Source organism: Pleurodeles waltl, chromosome 3_1 (genome assembly GCF_031143425.1).
Source record: "Pleurodeles waltl isolate 20211129_DDA chromosome 3_1, aPleWal1.hap1.20221129, whole genome shotgun sequence".
Lineage (NCBI taxonomy): Eukaryota > Metazoa > Chordata > Amphibia > Caudata > Salamandridae > Pleurodeles > Pleurodeles waltl.
The window spans coordinates 209,162,703-209,183,717 of NC_090440.1; the positions used below are offsets into that span (position 1 = coordinate 209,162,703).

At 44.8% G+C, this 21,015-nt stretch overlaps 1 protein-coding gene across 1 annotated transcript in view; it reads left to right on the forward strand.

The window, feature by feature from the left end:
• SEMA7A (semaphorin 7A (JohnMiltonHagen blood group)) overlaps nt 1-19,134 on the forward strand; it is a 144,464-nt gene extending 125,330 nt beyond the window's left edge. The window contains exons 11-14 of the mRNA XM_069222212.1: nt 3,007-3,128; nt 8,423-8,577; nt 14,755-14,804; nt 18,509-19,134. Coding sequence (XP_069078313.1) covers nt 3,007-3,128; nt 8,423-8,577; nt 14,755-14,804; nt 18,509-18,876 — 695 coding nt within the window. The 3' untranslated portion in view covers nt 18,877-19,134. The remainder of the gene's footprint in view (nt 1-3,006; nt 3,129-8,422; nt 8,578-14,754; nt 14,805-18,508) is intronic.
• Nucleotides 19,135-21,015: the final 1,881 nt, after the last annotated feature.

Sequence of the window (21,015 nt, forward strand, 5' to 3'; positions counted from 1 at the left end):
GCAAATAAAGTACGAGTAGAGGTAAAAAAAATAATAAAAAAAAATTGCAATAAATGGTAGACACTCAAAACACTAAAACAATAGTTACGTTACATGAGGCAGTGGTGGCCGTTGTGCATGTATCAAAAGCAAACAAGATATAAGAGGTAGCAAATGATACGTTGTAAAAGGAAAGGTGCTGTGTGCATGTTACAAAAGAGTACAAAATACAGGTAGAGGTATAATACTGCACTAAATGGCAGACACTCAAAACACAAAAACACCCTGGGAAGGCACTTCTATAGGCATGGAGAACAGAATTTCCTTTAATGGAAGGACTTCCTTCAGAAAACAGAGGGCTTGAATTAAATTTGGAAGTGTCTTTGAAGGAGGAGAGCTTTGAGATCAGTTTTGAAGGCCTGGGAAGAGGTGGTGGTCCGAAGCTGAGGCGGAAGTGAGTTCCAGATTCTCACTGCGTTGCCTGAGAAAGATTGGGCCATTGATCTTTCCTTCTTGAAAATGGGAGGTTCAAGCAATAACTTTTCTGCATTACGTGATGGTCTGGAGCCCCCAGAGAGTTTCAGTTTATTCATCAGGTAGCGAGGGGAGGAGGAGTGCAAGGCTTTGTGGGTGATACAAGCAGTTTTGTAGATAGATCTTGCCTCTATGGGAAGCCAACGGAGGGTGGATAAAATGGGTGTGATGTGGTTGCTTCTTTTGGCCCCATATATGAAACGAGCTGCTGAATGGAGAATAGACTTCAGGGGGTAAAGGTGGGATTTGGGAAGGCCAGTAAGAAGAGAGTTGCAGTAGTCCAATCTGGAGAGAACCAGCGATTGGACCAGGGTTTTAAGGTCGTGCTCCGGGAAGAAGCGATGAATCCCCCAAAGAAGGCGCAGTTGGTGTCGAGCAGACTTTGCAATGGAGTCGATGTGGGAGAGTAGATTGAGTTTTTTGTCGAGTATGACACCAAGGGATTTTGCACTCTCGACAATGATGGGCTTATTGTTCATTAGATTGATCTGATCCATCCATGATTGCACTGGGGGATGAGAAAGTGAGGAGGAGAGGAGGAGGAATTCTGTTTTGGAGGGATTCAGGATCAGTTGATGAGTTAACATCCAGTTTTGAATGGAGTCAAGAGTAGAGCTAAGGAAGGAGAGATCGTGAGTGGAGGCCACCTTAAGGTATATCTGAGTGTCATCCGCATATAGATGATAGTGGATCCCGGATTTACTCAGGAGATTTCCCAACGGTTCTAAATAGAGATTGAACAGTGTGGGTGCAAGTATGGAGCCTTGAGGAACACCTTGACTGACCGCTAAAGGAGCTGAAAGACTGTTCGCTATTTTGATCATTTGGGATCTATCAGAGAGGAAGGAGGCAAACCATTTGAGCACAGTGCCCTCCATGCCCATTCTCTGTTGAAGAGTGTTAAGGAGAGTGTTGTGATTGACAGTGTCAAAGGCTGCAGAAAGGTCAAGAAGAATTAGAAGACAAGACTCCCCTGATTCGAGTATCCGCAGCGCGTCATCAATCACTAGCAGCAGGGCTGTTTCAGTGCTGCAGTTTTGAATGAAGCCGGACTGGAAATTGTCAAGAAGATCATTTTCCTTGATATGGCGAGAGAGTTGTTTCGCTACACATTTTTCTGTGATTTTCGCAAGAAAGGGTAGGTTAGTGATGGGACGGTAGTTGTTGAGGTCGTTCGCATCAGCGGTGGGTTTTTTAAGCAGAGGGGTGACCTGCCCAGTTTTGAAGGAAACAGGAAGGGAGCCTTGACTGAGGGAGAGGTTGACCAGAGTGGTCCAATAGGAAAGAGAATTAGTATAGAAATCAATGGCAATGGCACTAGGGATGGGGTCAAGAGAATGGTTAGAGGGCTTTGTATCGAGGATGCATTTAAGGAGATCATCGTCAGAGATGGGGTCAAAGTTTTGCCAAATGGTTAAGGATTTGCGCTCCTCTGTAGGGGTAGGATGGATGACCTGATCTACAAGTGATTTTACCTTTTCGTCAAAGAATACAGCGAATTCCGCTGCTTTCTTTGTGGAATCTTCCAATTTGGAGGTTGGGGGAGAGCTGTTTGGGTTCTTGATGAGGTCGAATAGTTTTTTGGGTCTATTTTTGGCTGAGTCAAGGAGGGATTTGTAGTGTGACGCTTTTCCAAGGAAGATGAGCTTGTGGTACTTGGATCTTGCTGAACGAAGCGTGGCCAAATTAACTTTGGATTAACTTGAAATGCCACCTGCTCCGCTCGCGCCGCGTGCGGCAGGACGACTCGCCTATTTAAATGAGAGTGAGAGTCACACACTATCTCCACAGTAGCCATTGGGCGCAGTGACAGTGACTCCTGACGTCACAGTTATCATGTCGCCGTGGTGTCAGGTTGTGTCACATTGAGCACAGATAATTCAGCCCCTAAGCCTGCTGGGGAACAGCGTTGCCTGCGCACTGCCACAGCTTTCAGTATGGTGCATGCATTATAGGTGCTCCAGCTTGGTTGACAGCTGTGGGAGGAACTATAATGCGTGTTTTTGCATTTCAGTGCAGTGATGCAGACCACAACACTGAAATGCGTTAGTCTAACGCATGATGCATGGTACTTGGCAGGGCTAGAGAGGCCCAGCTGTCTAACGGTTAAAGTCAGACCCCTGTTCCGACATGCTGGGCTCTTCTAGCACACCACAGGCTGTGCACAGGCAGGAAGAATATTTACCCTCCAAACTGCAAACTTTGAGGAGTAGCTTCAAGGTTGAAAACCTGACTGGCCCGAGCACAGCAGGCATGTGACCCACCTATGAATTTATTCAGTGGGAGGTGGGAGGAGTGATCCACCCCATAAACCCCCCCTTGGATAAACGTACCTGAATTCACTTGAATATGAAGTGTTATTCTTTAACTAAGTAATTTCCAGGTAAAAGCGCCTAAAACAGTTATACAGCATTTGAAAACTATTGGAGTCCGGAAGTGGAAGAACCTGTGGTTCTGCAATAACACACCCTTTCTTATCTCTTTATCCCACAGAGACGGGGGCCATCCACAAGTTCCTCGAAATTAACGGGACAGTCGTCAACATCCTGGAAATGAATCCCTTCCGAGTCCAGGGCCCAACTTCCATCCACTCCATGGAGCTGGATTCTATAACGGTGAGAGTGCCTGGGAGACATTTACCCTTACACTGCTGTGGCAGTGCATGGTAAAGCCTGCGGAGAGACAGGTCACCTGGGAATGGGCTAAGGGCTACAAAGGGATGGGTGGCATTGGGGTGAGGTAGGCCTGCAGAGAAATGGGTGGTATTGGGTTGAGGTAAGCCTGCAGGGAGATAGTTGGTATGGGAGCGGGTAAGGCCTGCAGAGAGACAGGTGGCATGGGAGCAGGGTAAAGCTTGCAGAGTAGACGGGTCACATGACAGTGGGGTAAAGGCTGCTGAGAGATGGGTGGCATTGGGGTGAGGTAAGTCTGCAGAGAGATGGGTGAGATGGGAGTTGAGTAAAGACTGAAGAGAGACAGGTTATGTGGGAGTGGGGTAAAGCCTGAAGAGAGACGGGCAACATGGGCGTGGGGTAAAGCCTGAAGAGAGACAGGTCACATGGTAGTGGGGTAAAGCCTGAAGGGAGACGGGTTACATGAGCGTGGGGTAAAACCTTCAGAGAGATGGGTGACATTGGGGTGGAGTAAGCCTGCAGAGAGACAGGTGGCATGGGAGTGGGGTAAGGCCTGCAGAGAGGTGTGTTCATAGGAGTGGGGTAAGGCCTGCAGAGAGATGGGTGGAGTGGGGCAAAGACTTCAGCAAGATGGGTGGGATGAGAGTGGGGAAAAGCCAGGTGGCCTGGTAAAAGGGTAAGCTTACAGAGAGATGGGTGGCTTAAGAGTTGGCTAAGATCTGCAAAGAGATGTGTGGAATGGGAATGTGGTAAAATGTGCAGAGAAAGAGAGAGAGAGAGATAGAGAGAGAGAGAGATCATGGTATTGGGGTAAAGCCTGCGGAGAGACATGTGGCATGGGAGTGGGGTAAACGCTGCAGATAGATTGGTGGCATTGGAGTGGGGTAAAGCCTACAGAGTGGCCTTTGGTATGGGAGGGTTAAGTATGCAAAGATATGGGTGGCATGGGTGTTGGGTAACCGCTGAAGAGAAATGGGTGGCATGGGAGCTGGATGAATCCTGCTGAGAGACTGGTCACATGGGAACAGAGTAAGGCCTGCAGAGAAATGTATGGGATGGTAGTAGGGTAAACCCTGCAGAGAGACCGTTGGAATGGGAGTGGGTGAAACCCTGCAGAGAGACAGGCTGCATGGGAGTGGGGTAAGGCCTGCAGAGAGATGGATGAGATGGGAGTGGGGTAAACCCTGCAGAAGAGAGACTTTTGGTATGGGATTGGGGGAAAACCTGCAGAGAGACAGGTTGCATGGGAGTGGGGTAAGGCCTGCAGAGAGATGGGAGGGATGGTAGTGGAATGGAGCCTGCAGAGAAACACGTGTCCTCACAGGAAGCTGCTGCTGCATACTAGGGATCGTGCTGAACTAAGATTTAGCAATCCATTTGTGTTAGCCATGCAGAAAAACAGTTATTGGATTTTCCGTGCCATAGCCTGGGAGAGGACAGAGGGAGGGTTGTGTTTAAATGCAGCCCTAAATCCACAGATAACCAGCAGTAGAGACATGTTGCATGTGGTCAAGCAGGCGTTTGTCTGTAGTCATTCTGTATCTGAGCACATTCCACTGCCAGGAGAACTTAGATATAGCAAAGTATCAGTAACTTTTTGGTATTTTACAGTTCTACAGTGTTAAAAATTGGGTCTCTAGTTTCCATAGGTATACACCCATGTCCAAGTAGGGACCACCGTCCTAGTCAGGGTAAGTCACAACACAGCCCAAATTATTCTGTGCTCACCCTCTGGTAGCTTGGCGCAGAGCAGGCAAGCTTAATTTAGAAGGAAATGTGTAAAGTATTTGTGCAATACCTCATACAGTAACAAAGTGAAAACACCATAAAAATACACCACACAGGTTTAGAACAATAGAGAATATCTGAATAATATGAGTTCAAAACGATGAAAATCCAATGTACACAAGTAAAGTTATTAACTTTTAAGGATTAAATCCCACTGAAGTGCTTAGAAACTCAATAGCTCCAACTGGGACTATCACAGCATCATTGATGGAGTTGTTCCCAATACTCCGACGGCACGGGCACTGGACACGGATTCGCATGGACCCCCAGGCACAGTACCTTTGAAAACTAAGAAACAAAGATGTCACACGGAGTCGGGGAGATGATGCGTCGCTGGTGCAGCATCAGTCTCTTATTAGTGTCTGGGGAGGTGAGGCGTTGGTTCCGTACTGCGAGGCAGGGGAGGCGAGGCGTCAATTCCATCCGGTTGTAGGGATTAGCAGGTGCGGCGTCAGTTCCTTGTGACCCGGCGGGGTAGATAAATCCAGTCGATCAAGACATGATGAGTCAGTTTTGCAATGTCACGATCACCCTGCATGACATCCGCGGTGTCACAGCAACATTGGACTTGTGTTGCAGGCCGGGGTCATTGCGTGCAGCGAGGTCCACGCGGCGAGAGCAGCTGCAGCATCGGTGCTGGCATCGTTAAAGTTGTTCATGGCGTCGCTGAAGTCGGAAAGCTAAAAGCTAACTATGAAGTTTTTGTTGGCTATGAGACTTCAGAACAGGAGGCAATCTCAATCAAAGCCCTTGGAGAGTACTTTAGGGGAAGGCAGAGGCCTTCCAGCAAAGTTAGATACCGGCAGGCAGCACAGCAACAGCGAGGCAGCAGTCCTTCTCAGCAAAGTAGTCCAGATGAGTCCTTTGGACAGCCAGGCAGTTCCCCTGACAGAGTTCAGATATAGATACAGAAGTGTCTGATTTGTTGGGGTCAGCGACCCAGTTTATACCCAAAAATAGCTTTGAAGTGGGGGAAACTTCAAAGAGTGGTTTTGAAGTGCACAAGTTCCCCTTTCAGCCCAGTCCTATCTGCCAGAATCTCTGTGGGGGGTTATCAGTCCTTTGTGTGCGGGCAGGTCACTGGCCTTTGAAACCTAAGAGAGAGTCCCTCCGCCCTTCCTGCCCAGGGAGACCCATTCAGTATGCAGATGAGATTGAGTGTCTGTGTTTATGGCTGTCTGGGTGGAATGCACAAGGGGAGCTGTCAACCAGAAAAGACCAGACGTGGATTGGAGACCGGGCTGTAAGGCACAGATGGCAGGAAGTGCAGAGAAATGCTCACTTTCTAAAAGCGGCATTTCTAAAATAGTGATATTAAATTCAACTTCACCAGTAAGCAGGACTTACTATTACCATTCTGGCAATACTAAATATGACAGGGCTACTCCTTCCAGATCGGAATCTACCACTTAAAAGTATACGAGGGCAGTTCTAATGCTAGCCTATGAGTGGCACAGTGGTGGAAAACGATTTAGTGAGTTCTTCACTACCAGGACAGGTAACACAGGTAGGCACCTGTCCTACCTTTTACTTCCATAACACCCTGCCCTGTGTGTTACCTAGGGCCTACCATAGGGATGACATATATAGAACAAGCATTTTCAATGCAACGGGTCTTGCATTTGTTCGAGTTAAAGCTATTGGCGTTGTAAAGCAAAAAATAACGCAGCACGATCACGCTATGTAAAATGCAGCGTGATCGAGCTGCGTGGAAAATAAACAGATAAAGTAGTCCGGACTCCAGGCTGGAAACATCGAGCCTCGTATGTTTTTGGTACTTTACCTGTGGGCTAAACACCGGAAAAGGCATGACGTATGCATGCCTTTCACAAATGAAAGCAAGCGGATTTTAAAAGGCAAGCCCACGAACCAATGTAAGTGACTGACGTGGCATGGGGTGGTTAGAAGCCCAAAGGGAGATTAAAGAATGGACGGAGCACTTCATGCTCACCCATAAAAAGGGGAGTTCAAGGCTTGGCAAGAAGTTTTAAATGCCAAGTGGAATGGGCAGTGACACTGCACACACAGGCCTTGTAATGGCAGGCCTGAAACATGGTTAAGGGGCTACTTATGTGGGTGGCATAATCAATGCTGCAGGCCTACATGTAGCATTTAATTGACAGGCCCTGGGCACCTCTAATGCACTTCACTAGGGACTTACAAGTAAATTAAATAAGCCAGTTGGGTAGGTAATCAACGTTACCATGTTTAGGAGAGAGAGAACATGCACTTTAGCACCGGTCAGCAGTGGTAAAGTGTGCAGAGTACTAAAGTCAGCAGAAACAGGTCAGAAAAATGGAAGGAGGCAGGCAAATAGATGGGGGATGACCAATTTAAGGCTATCAGGTCTAAAATACATTATACCCGGTTCCCACATAGCACCAGCAATCACATGCTATTACAAACCTAATACTGTCTAAGAAGGGAATACAGCCTCTAGGTGCACTATCTACAATGGAAAAGCACTAAATGGATGAGCTAGGTTTTCGCAGTGACGTTAGTTTCCCATCACAATCCAGTCTGTCCTCAGCCATCTGTACACCACTAAAGCTAGCTCCACTGAGACTACTTGTCACTTTACCTAGGCCTCAACTAAAAGCACAAGCCTCTCACATGCCAACATGTGTGCACTCAGCTGCACAGCGCATGCTTGTACCTACTGTGCGTGCGCACGATTGAGCAGCTTCCAAGTGGCTGCAATAAGAGTGACTGGTTTAGTAAATGGTGTTGGTTGTATTGTGAGGACTGCAATGAGGCAGGACCGCTATGTAGACTGGTACAGCACTCGTCTCTTTGTTACCGAAGGATAAAAGTTGGGCAGCTTTTCACGTAAAGCCCCTCTATTTGCATGTTTTAACAAAAGCGCCAGCATTCCACGTCTATTTTTCATCAACAGATCTACCTTCACTGTCTCACTCTGATATGAAGTTCCATTTTATATCATCCTTCTCTTTCTTCATCTTCAACATTATCTACCAAATTTCTTGCTCTGTTGTGTACGACGCCCCTCTGCCTGTGCTACCCCTACCCTCTATGCTCTCTTCCTACTGTTCCCTTATCCTTCATTCACCCTGCAGTTTGTTTATGGAATGCCGTTACTCAGGTCCCACCAGGACGCTTCTAATGTAGCCAGCCCCTTTACTCCAAGAAATCTCTTTTTGGAGACCCTCGCTTTTGCACAGTACTCATTGTGCAGCAATACCACCTACTTCAAACTGTCCGCTCCCTGCCTCAAAGCCCAGTCCTGTTCTGTGGTACATTACTTTTGAACTGAATATGGCAAGATTTTGAAACCCGACTTACAGTCAACTATTGGTGATCAACTTAATTCAGATTTCTCAAGCTCCTATCCCAGCCAAGAAATAATGAGGCCTGTCAAACAAAGCAAACTCAATTGCTAACTTTTTCTAAAAAACATGGCAGTTTCAACAACCTAGTGGGGATCTTTACTTTTTCTGAATGTTTTCTCCTTGGTTTTCCTGCAACAGAAACGTCTATACATCACATCATCCGAAGAGGTGGTGGAAGTACCTCTGGACCAGTGCGATGTGTACCAGCAGGACTACCAAAGCTGTGTCATGGCGAGGGACCCCTACTGTGGTTGGGCCAATGGGAACTGCATGTCGGTCCTTGGGATTCAAGGGTATGTTATCGCAAACCTTGAAAATCTATCTTAAATTTGAACAGATCAGAAAAATCTAAGGTACCTCTTCACTTCTGCAGAGGGTTCTGTTTCAACTGTTGTCAAAAATATCCTTTGCACAAAAAACGCACCTTCAGTGTACTCCCTGCGACATGCTCAAGAAACCCTGACAACTAATTGTTACCCACACATCCAGTTTCACAAATTGAACTCGGGACACCCCCTCATGCACAGCATCAATCACACACTGAATTCCCTCAAACACACACATATACATATATATATATATATATATATATATATAGTTAAAGGAACAGTTAGGAGCTAGTTTCAATAGGAAGAGATTTCATATAGTTAGGACCTACTTGCCAAAGGAAAAGCATTTTTTGCTTTGCCTGTAACTTTGGTGCCATTTGACAAATTTTCACATAATTTTGTTAACTACTTCAGATACTGTCTTGCAAGTTTTGGCACAATCTGTCAAACGGGGCCGAGAAAAAGGGGGAGGGTACCACAATGCGTTTTACACATGCGATTTCCCAGAGGGACTTTAGACATGACTACAGCTCAAACCACTGAACGAAATTGTACAAAATTTGGCAGAAAGCTAGATCTTGCTCCAGAAAGATGTCCTTTTGTTATCTGTTCAGTAGCTTTTAAAGAAAACATTTATGTATATCTAGGGATGTCCACGGTTCCCTTAGCCAAAGCAAGGTCCTAATTGGCTGGCCACAATTGAGAGAAAGGTGGCAGCCGCCATTTTGTTTATACGCTCGGTTCGGGGATTGTGGAAATAAACAGTACAAATGATATGAGGGGTCAGAATACTAATGAAGAGGTCTCTGAGGAACACCTTATGGATAAGAAATTGCCCCCAAACTTTTTTTGGGCACACAAGGATCCGCCAATGCACAGCGTGGCCCCCAGTGAAAATCTGTGATGGATCTGCAGATCCACACCCTAATGAAAAAAAAAGCACACTCAATTACAAACTCACTCCCCAACCTCTTGCCATGTATGGCTGAAGACTGTGCGTGGCGTGGGTTTGGGTGCATGCGGGGGTACGGCCAGTCCCACTGCAGTGGTTGGAATAATGTATGGTAATTACATTTTACTTTATGTTAAAATAATCTTAGACATTCACTGAAAAACCAAAGGTTACAGAGACTTTATATTTAGGTTCAGATTCTGCACACACAGAACCATAGAAATTCAGCATTTATACTTATACTTATTTAAAGAAACTATACCTTGTGTCGTAAGGTAACTTTAGGCCGCAAGTTTTAGTTTATTATAACGATAACTGCTGAATTTCTATGGTTTTGTGTGTGTAAATGTGAACCTAACTATAATGCATGTGTAGTCTGTTTATTTTAGTGAGTTTCTAAGGTTGGAAATTTTGAGTTTCCCAGCCAGTATCAGTAACTTTGAGCAGCATTCCAGACCACTGTTTTCTGCTCACCTTGATACAACAGGAAGGGACCATCAACCTTATGTTGCAACTTGACGAGATATACCAACTATTATAGATGCTCCAGTTATTCAGAAAAGAAATAACCATGAAGTTGTATTGGCTGATGTAAGGCTCGATGTTTATGTAAAAGCGCAGTCCAAAGCAAAAAACAAGTTCTCACAAACACAAGGAGTGTTAAATGAGAAGTTGCTAAAACGCCAGATGATTGCTGATTCTCTTTTACACACTAGGAGCCATGGGCCAGATGTAGGTACATTCTGAATTGCGACCAGCAAATTGCGAGTCAGACCAACTCGCAATTTGTGAGTCGCAATTCAGAATGTTGATGGTGTTCCTGTCACCATCTGCGATTCGCAGGGGGGTCGCAAAGGCCTACTTAATGAATATTCATGAGGTGGGTCGCCATTTGCGACCCCCTTGAGAATCAGGGCACTCACAGGGATGGTGGCCTGCTGGAGACAGCAGACCACCATGTCTATGACTGCTTTTCAATAAAGCAGTTTTTTTTTTTTGTAATGCAGCCCGTTTTCCTTAAAGGAAAACGAGATGCATTACAAAACTAAAAAATGAATCGTTTTCGTTTCATTTGTTCAGAGCAGGCAGTGGTCCTACTGCTTTTCAATAAAGCAGTTTTTTTTTTTTGTAATGCAGCCCGTTTTCCTTAAAGGAAAACGAGATGCATTACAAAACTAAAAAATGAATCGTTTTCGTTTCTAGATTTTTTTTTTTAATGCCATTCACAAAGGGGAAGGGGTCCCGTGGCGACCCCTTCCCTTTTGCGAATGGGTTAGCACCCATTTGAAATGGGTGCTTACTGCGATTGTTTTGCGACCGCGGTCACAAACAAATACAACATCGCGCTGTGACTCGCAATTAGGAAGGGAACAGCCCTTCCTAATTGTGACTCGCAGTCCCGTTTTGCGATTTGGTAACCAGGTTACCGAATCGCAAAACGGGGTTTGGGCATCGCAATGTGCTTTTTGCACGTCGCAAACAGCAAAATTCGCTGTTTGCGATGTGCAAAAATTTTACTACATCTGGCCCCATATGTACAAACACATTTCCCCTAAGACACAGAATGGGTAAAATGGTTTGATACATCTGGTCCTAAATCCTTAGTATCTAAATAATGAAACAAAATATAAGGAACCTTTCAGTCTGCGAAACCTTAAGCAATCTGTAACATAAGCGTGGATCCGAATTTATCGCAACAGTGTGCCTTAGCTAAACAGATACCTGAACAAAATACTACTGAATACAGGGAGTGCAGAATTATTAGGCAAATGAGTATTTTGACCACATCATCCTCTTTATGCATGTTGTCTTACTCCAAGCTGTATAGGCTCGAAAGCCTACTACCAATTAAGCATATTAGGTGATGTGCATCTCTGTAATGAGAAGGGGTGTGGTCTAATGACATCAACACCCTATATCAGGTGTGCATAATTATTAGGCAACTTCCTTTCCTTTGGCAAAATGGGTCAAAAGAAGGACTTGACAGGCTCAGAAAAGTCAAAAATAGTGAGATATCTTGCAGAGGGATGCAGCACTCTTAAAATTGCAAAGCTTCTGAAGCGTGATCATCGAACAATCAAGCGTTTCATTCAAAATAGTCAACAGGGTCGCAAGAAGCGTGTGGAAAAACCAAGGCGCAAAATAACTGCCCATGAACTGAGAAAAGTCAAGCGTGCAGCTGCCACGATGCCACTTGCCACCAGTTTGGCCATATTTCAGAGCTGCAACATCACTGGAGTGCCCAAAAGCACAAGTTGTGCAATACTCAGAGACATGGCCAAGGTAAGAAAGGCTGAAAGACAACCACCACTGAACAAGACACACAAGCTGAAACGTCAAGACTGGGCCAAGAAATATCTCAAGACTGATTTTTCTAAGGTTTTATGGACTGATGAAATGAGAGTGAGTCTTGATGGGCCAGATGGATGGGCCCGTGGCTGGATTGGTAAAGGGCAGAGAGCTCCAGTCCGACTCAGACGCCAGCAAGGTGGAGGTGGAGTACTGGTTTGGGCTGGTATCATCAAAGATGAGCTTGTGGGGCCTTTTCGGGTTGAGGATGGAGTCAAGCTCAACTCCCAGTCCTACTGCCAGTTCCTGGAAGACACCTTCTTCAAGCAGTGGTACAGGAAGAAGTCTGCATCCTTCAAGAAAAACATGATTTTCATGCAGGACAATGCTCCATCACACGCGTCCAAGTACTCCACAGCGTGGCTGGCAAGAAAGGGTATAAAAGAAGGAAATCTAATGACATGGCCTCCTTGTTCACCTGATCTGAACCCCATTGAGAACCTGTGGTCCATCATCAAATGTGAGATTTACAAGGAGGGAAAACAGTACACCTCTCTGAACAGTGTCTGGGAGGCTGTGGTTGCTGCTGCACGCAATGTTGATGGTGAACAGATCAAAACACTGACAGAATCCATGGATGGCAGGCTTTTGAGTGTCCTTGCAAATAAAGGTGGCTATTTTGGTCACTGATTTGTTTTTGTTTTGTTTTTGAATGTCAGAAATGTATATTTGTGAATGTTGAGATGTTATATTGGTTTCACTGGTAATAATAAATAATTGAAATGGGTATATATTTTTTTTTGTTAAGTTGCCTAATAATTATGCACAGTAATAGTCACCTGCACACACAGATATCCCCCTAACATAGCTAAAACTAAAAACAAACTACAAACTACTTCCAAAAATATTCAGCTTTGATATTAATGAGTTTTTTGGGTTCATTGAGAACATGGTTGTTGTTTAATAATAAAATTAATCCTCAAAAATACTACTTGCCTAATAATTCTGCACTCCCTGTAGACATTTTCTTAAAAATCACTCATGAGACGTGCAGTCCAGTCCACATGTGATGGGACTGAAACATATTTACCCAATTAGGCCACTATGTTGAAAATAATTTTCGAAAACAAGCATTTGATGTACAAACCAAAACAGGAAATTGATTTTTTTAATTGATTGCCAATTTAAGCACCTTTGCACATATCTTGCAAACCAAAATACACTCCAAAAAACCCAAAAGCAATACCTGGTCCTGCCGTTCGGGATGGTCTGCTTCTATTGGAGTAGGATCAAAGCTGATTTACGTAAGGTTGTTCCATGCTTGTGGCACGCCAGGCCAAAAAACACAGAGGACTTGAATGTGGCCCACAATAATTACCAGTAACTGAGATGAACTTATGCATGCAACCCATCACGTTATTTTTTATGACTGAATATCCAGGATGCACCCATAACGGCATCCGAGTACACTCCGTATTTTTTTTAATTTTCACAGCATGCAAAATATCAACATTAGATACACTCAACAAAAGCCTAGTGTATTCACAGCATATCCTGTATCCATTTGTGGGCACATTCAGTCCAGCTCCACATCCAGGATGCACATCCGGATCAGCATCTGACCACATTCCTACAGCACGTACAGCCACAGCATGCCTAGCATAAACAGTAGACCACACCGTGTTAGCATCTGCCCCCCTGGCTAAGCCAGAAGATGAAAAATAAAACGATAATTTACTATTGTTTTATTTTTCAGCCAGTATGATGTGCAGGGAGGGGTGGGCTGGGCCATGGGAGGGGGGGAGGGGGACGGGGAATGGAGTGCACTTCGGTCAAACACACATGCGCACTTAGGTTTCTCCAACCTGGCTGTGGTTGGGGAAACTGCACAGACTCCCATGGCAGACCAAGCCATTAAGACCAATCCTGGTGCTGCTCTCATGCTACATTTAGGATGAGAGCAGCGCCAGGATTGCATCGGGAGCCTGTGCTGGTGTCCCAGGGACTGCTGGGACACCAACACCATCAAAAGGGAACAGGAGCGAGGCGGCTAGTGTCGGAAAGGAAAGTTTTTATTTTTGTTTGTTTTATTTCACCCCTTCTGTCCCTGTCCCCCCCTTGCCTGCCCCTCCCCTTGTATTTGCAGCGAATGCTGCTGGATTGTACCCTCACACACTAAATTACCATAGCACGCCCCATGTTTCCTTTTAATCAATACTAGTGCAGCCTGACTGCCCATAGTGCACTCAGTATCAGAAACTGGCTAAGCCACGTACAGCATGAACATCTAGTGTTAGAAAATGATCACACCATGACAGATTGTTCAGAACTCACCCAGTGCCAGAAACTGCAGTGTGTACAGTGCTGAATAACACCACACCAAGGCACTTGTTTACTAAAGGTGTGTGAGTGCTTGCACAATGCAGTGTGCCACAAAATACGGCGTCAGTTTACTAACCAATTTAAAGGCCCACATGTAGAGTGCTAATTTGTATGGTCAAGCGATCTCCCATACAACCTTTAGCAAACCAGGGCCCTTGAATGAGCAGATGACCATGACTAGCAAATCCTTGGAAAACCAATTTTTTTTATAACATAACATTATCTTGCCTGACCCACAACAGCTCTCAACAGCATGCCAATTGCATTCTATTTCCTGACCTACTACAGCCCTCATCATCCACAGTAGACTGTAGAGGGAGTGTGTTGACCAAGGCTTCCCACCTGATTCGACTGCTATTCTTAATAAATAAATAATTACTTTCTAATACACACATGGAGTTATTGCACTTGACTGGAAGAAACAATACATTCATCTTGTATCAGCACCAGTCAGCATCTGCACTTGGCAAGCGCAGAGCACATGCACCAAATGTTCAATCTTTTTTTCTTTCTTTCAGGCGTATACTACAGAACATCGCTGATGGAACTGCTGAATTTCAGTTACCAAGTAAGTGAACTTCTATCCTCATTGTAATCCCAGGGTTCCATTTATGAACAGAAAATATTCATGAGGCTCAGGGGTTACCCGTTTCCCTAGAGTGGCAAGTACTAAATGACAATAACATGCAAAGCTTCCCTCAACCCAGAAGAGACTCTTGTACAAAATGAAGCTATGGAGAAAGTGACCATGACAACCTAATCCCATGTGATCTCGATATAATCCCTCCATGGAAAAATCAAAGATTGAATTAGAGTGAAAACTTGGCACTGCTTCCACCAAAACGTCTCTTGCCTTGATGGGTCAAAATGTAATTGGCAAAGAAGATTCATTGTCTTCTTTCCCAAGAAGTGGTGTATTCCATGAGAAGACAATGACTGCAAGGACATGGAGTATTTTCTTCCCTCTTACCCTTTGGGAGGACTAGAGAGGACTGAATTGATGGGGTGTAAAAGTGCACCTGATTCTCCATAGAATGGGCAAGAATTAAAAGACTGGCCAGGTTACATAACTCTCCCGTCCTCTCATGGGCAATATATGTTAACAAAGAGTCCACCTTTGCCCTTCTTGCCTGCTAGTGCTGGCCCTGTCGTGTGATGGGGAAATAGGTGAGAAAAAACAGGGGAGGCCTATGGGAGATATATCTGGTCCTGTGCATCAAACTCACTTGACCCACGACTTGACACACCAACAGGGGAATTCAGTCATTATACTTGTCTTCCCTTACCTTGATATTTTTCAACCTTGACAGGGGCTCCACTTCTATAATAAAATTCTGACTTCTGGTTCCCCCTAGTCAATTTTAAAAGTTTTTTCATCAATCCCACATTTTTGCACTCACCACCAGCAAATATTTCGAAAAGATCTGCAGCAAAGAGCCATCCCCGAGGGGCCCGTCAGGCTCTGTAGTGCTGGCCTGACGAGGAGCAAAGCCCGATGATGAAGCATGTCACTGAAAGGTGAGTTAGAGCTGTTGTTCCTAGCATTTATTACTTGTAGGGACCAGCCGACATCTCCCTGAGTGGTAGTGAGGATTTACATTTCTCATGGAACTGTGCATCCCTCTTTTTTATTATGTGAAATGGGTGAGAACCATGATTTGGCCAGAAAAATCCTACTGAGTGGTGTAGAAAGCCCAACACAAGTTGGCATGGTGCCAACCCTGCTTGGGTACATTGTTGGTAGCTGGTGAGGGTTTGCCATTTGGAGTTTAAGTACAGTTCAACAAGGTTTGGAGTGGGTAGCCCTGTTCAGACACCTAGAGAGGCTCATCCTATTTAGACAGGATGTTTCAGGTATAATTTCAATCTAAAATATGCCTTTAGGTGTAGTACCATAAAATTGCAGTGAAAATATTGTGCTACAAAAATATTGAAGCAAAAATGCCAGTTGGCTAAATATCCACTTATACGTACCTTGACAATATATATAAATATGGAGTTAAAAATAGTAAATCTATACAGACCTGTACATTATTACCAAGATGATATTTTGGTAGTCTATATTTGTGATATGATATCATTTTCACAATGTTCTTTCTGACACAAAACCCTGCACTTTATACACTTTCAAGCATAAAATATCCATTATTTTATACTTGTGAAAGGGATGCCTTGTAGGACCTCTAGGTACAACAATAGGCAGGGGAAGGAGCACAGCCAGTTGGTCACTATGACTTTCTATACAGCCACCTTTTAAATCTACCAAGTAGATGCAGAATCTGTCCGTGCTTCAGAAACCCATTGGCAACCTCTGAAAGACTGCCCTCCAGATCAAAATCCTTGTTAAAAAGAAGGGAAAGAAATCCTCTTCTTTTTTCTTGGAACTGAAAATTGTACATTTTAGGTATTTAATAATAACCTATACATGTTTCTTGCTATTTGTTGGTCCATGCTGTGCTTGTTTGAATTGATTATATTGATGGTTCAGTTTCATTGCGTCTCTGATCTTGCAGAGGAGGTCTTGCCAGGGTTGTGTCACTGCCTTAAATGCGCAAAGTAACTGCTGACATCTATTGTGACCTACAAACCGTGGATCGAGTCCCGGCAGGGCCAACTTGATCTTTCAGTCCATCAACTGAGACTCATTAACTTGGGAAAAAGTAACCTGGACAGTGGTTGGGTGTGGAGCAACTGGAGTATTGAGTACCATATAAAGAAGTTATTGTAGCTGGCAAAGAGAAATGGTGACCCTGTGAAAATTAATGGGGCTGTCAGAACAAGGTGAACATCCTCACCGGGTAAAATTGCATGGAAACATTGGAGAATGCTTTGCCTAGAAATAAGAACACATGATCATCCAAAACACATTTAGGGCCTCATTCCAACCCTGGCAGTCTATGACCGCCAGGGTGGAGGTCGCCGGAAGCACCGCCAACAGGCTGGCGGTGCTTCCTTTGGCATTCCGACCGCGGCTGTAAAGCTGCGGTCGCCCAGCCGGGTCCGGCGGTTTCCCGCCGGATTACCCCCGGCTGGGAGAATCCCCCATGGCGGCGCTGCAAGCAGCGCCACCATGGGGATTCCGACCCCCTTCCCGCCAGCCTGTTTCTGGCGGTTTTCACCGCCAGAAACAGGATGGCGGGAACGGGTGTCGTGGGGCCCCCTAACAGGGCCCCAGCATGATTTTCACTGTCTGCATAGCAGACAGTGAAAATCGCGACGGGTGCAACTGCACCCGTCGCACCCCTTCAACACCGCCGGCTCCATTCGGAGCCGGCTTCTGTGTTGCAGGGCCTTTCCCGCTGGGCTGGCGGGCGCTCCCTTGGCAGGCTCCCGCTGGGCCGGCGGGCGCTCCCTTGGCAGGCGCCCGCCGGCCCAGTGGGAAAGTCTGAATGGCCTCCGCGGTCATTTGACCGCGGAGTGGCCAATTGGCGGTTTCCGCTTGGAGGGCGGCGCCCGCCGCCCGCCAATATTGGAATGACCCCCTTAATCTTTTTTCGTTATTTTAAAGAGCATATATGAAACGAGTGCAGAGGGTTTCCCCAATTAAAAATAAAATGGAATTTGATTAAATGCATGAACAGAGTTCACATCAAAAGCTATGCACTGTGATTGGTATAAAATCTGGAATTTGGGCCCAGATTAACTAAGCCCTTGTGTTGTTTTTGCGTTATGAAAGGCGACACAAGGGCTTAAGTGATATTTACTAAGCCACACAAGCCCACTTGCTATGCCACCAGCTTGTGTGGCTCAGTAAATCCAGATTAACTTGAGGCAGTGCAAATCGCTGCCTTGCATTACACTGCATTGTGAAGGCATTCCATTGGTGGAGTGCAGATGTTTCCAGACATCCATCCATGAATTTTGATGAATTCACAAATTTACTATGGGTAGTCAACCTAGAATGTGTCAAATTGTTACGCCGTCTGAACAGACGCGTTCCTGTTCCTTCTTCAACTAAAACCATTCTGCTTGTATCATAGGCAACCTTGCACCATGGCCTGCGTTGTTGCTAGGCTGCTCACTGTGCACCAGCACAGAGAGTAGGAATATTGCACATTCCTGTTATTTCCTTTGATGTAGCGCCACCAGTTGTCTTGCTGCTTTGCGTGAAATGTTAGTAAATCTGTCCCTCAGTTCGAAGGCTGACAATCAGGTCATCTGATGGTATTGAGTCACCCAGTGTGGAGTTGCTAGTACAGCGATTTCATGTGATTTGCCATTTAGGTGTACTGGTCCAGCATATGTGACAATATATATTTTATTTTTCCACAGGAGTTGAGCAATTACAGAGTCAAATATCCAAGCAACCAGAAGAGACTGCCAAAATATTGATGGTGAAGCCATCCTCTTCCCTCTTCCTGTTGTGCCCGGTGGTTTCTCACCATGCTACATACACATGGAAGCAAAATGGCAGGACCCCACACACTTGCCTAATGGACCAGACCTCACAACAGTGCATCTATCTCAATAATGAAATGGCAGACAAAGACTTTGGAATCTACGACTGCATTTCCACCGAAGGTGGAAGCAATCAGACCATGGCACAATACAGGATTGAGTATGACCATGGCAATGTGGCGCTTGTCTCTGCATGGCTTGTTGTGGTACAGGTGGTGATGTTCCTCCTACTGCTCCACTAACATGGCACAAGAAGGGTCTCCCTGCTTTTGGCTTCCCCAGGCTCACATTAGGTACCAGACATGGGAGCTAGATTAAAGTTTAAAATGGGTGGGCTGTGGTTAATTTCTGCCTCGTACTCCTAGGCATCCATGATGTCCAATTCCGCAATTCAAAGCAGTTTAATAAGTGGACTATTGGACCGAGTTAGGTATGAGTAGTACCCTGTTTTTCTAAATATTAAAAACGAAATAAGTGTCAAATGCATCTCAATGGATGCTAAAAAAAAAAAAAAAAAAAAAATTCTATTGTGCTTTCAGATTTTATTCAGTGATAATTAGCTGCTGCTACCAAAGAAGTCTGAATGTCAGTACTTTGTCAGCAATGCTTTCATGCAGGCACTCCTCCTCTGCACCATGGGATGTGGACACTGCTCAAGCACATTGGTGAATGCGTAGTCAGCAGATTGTAATGCAGTCTTGTATATCTCTTTGTCTGTTTTTTAACTACACAATATTCCGGGACTCTGAAAGAATCCGCTACAGAACCACCATAGGAGTGATCCTAAAGGAAGTTGCTCTTCTATGAGAAGTGATGCAGTTGTTTCCTCCTGGATATGGTCAGCAAGTCACATGTAAGAATCTATGAATAAGAAGTTGCTTGACCAGTGATGTAACGTTTGTACGAGCCTGTACAAGTTATATGATGTTAAAAGGGTGTCTATGGTCATAGCTTGTCATTGGATATCTTTAGTGATAAACCAAGACACGCTCTGCTGCATTGCAGTGCTTATAATCTTGACCCATTCTGTTCTTTTACAAGAGGTCTACAGAGGACAAATACAATCCCACCTAAGTGAGAATGATTTCGAAAAACAAGAACATTGCTCAAATTTAGTTGATGGTGATGAAGGAAAACAGGAATGTTGATTGCCTTATCCTAGCCGCCCACATGACCTGACCCAAATGTAAATACATCAGTGTGGCCATATAGACATGTCTATTTATGGTGGGTTTATAACTATCACAGGGTCCTGTCTATATCATGAATAGTAACTTTATTATTAGTGTAGGAGGAAGAAGTTTTCTGACTTTGCCCAATACACTGAGACATAGTTAAAACTCGCCTACAGCCTGCTCCAGTTTTGCGGATTGGACATCCTGGAACAGGCAATCAAGGGCCGCCTGTGATGTGGTACAAGTCAACCAGCTGCCTGGATCAGCTCCTGTGTCACCAGGGATGTTACCCGCTGTTGCTGAAGGCCCCTTTTTTTGCACACTGTAGATGTTAGCAAAGAAATCGTGAATTTGCAAATTGTGTGACTTTGTAACTTTGCACATTCTTACTTTTTAAACTTTGATACAGTTTTCATTTCTATACCGAACTGCTAACACACCTAGGATGAAGGTTTTAAGTATGTTTGAGTCTGTGGTTATGCATGAATGTGCATTTGTGGATCTGCATGCATGTGTGTATGAATGTGTTCATGTTGGTATGTATGTACGGATGGTCCAAATACATTTCTGAGCTCAACCTGCTTTTTCATCTTTGCAGAACATTTTTTCGATGAGCTTATTTCTAGGTGTGAATAGTTGAACACAATTTTCAAGGCGCAGTATTAGGAGTTTGGCTAAATTAAGCCTCTCCGTTTATTTATACCTTTTTACTATTTCCGTAGGGTAGATCAACCCAGCAGATGATTGTACTAGCATACCAAAATACTCGTCCGTTGTGAAGTGGCTGATTGGTCCAAAAGATTAAATATTCCGGTATTTTTTTGATGTTCTTACCCAAGTGGCCAAGTGGTTAGAATAAGAACCAGCCTTAAAAATAGCATTTTGTCTGTAAAACTAGAAGTTAATATTTGATGGCAAAGCTGTACATTATCACGTTCATGATTTAGGCCTTAATTACAGCTTTGGCTGTCTTTTTTCAAGATCGCCGAAGCAGCCAGCATGTCCTTCAGTGCAGGCTGTTTGCTGGCTACCCTAATAGGAGTTTTCCGCTGGGCTGGCAGGCGGAAACAGCGTTTCTGCCTGCTGGTCCAGCGGAAGACTCATCACAACATTGACACTGGCTCGTAATCGAGACGGTACCAGTGTTTTGGTGCATCGGGTGCTATAGTACCCGTCCCGTATTTCACTGTCCATAATTCTGTTTAT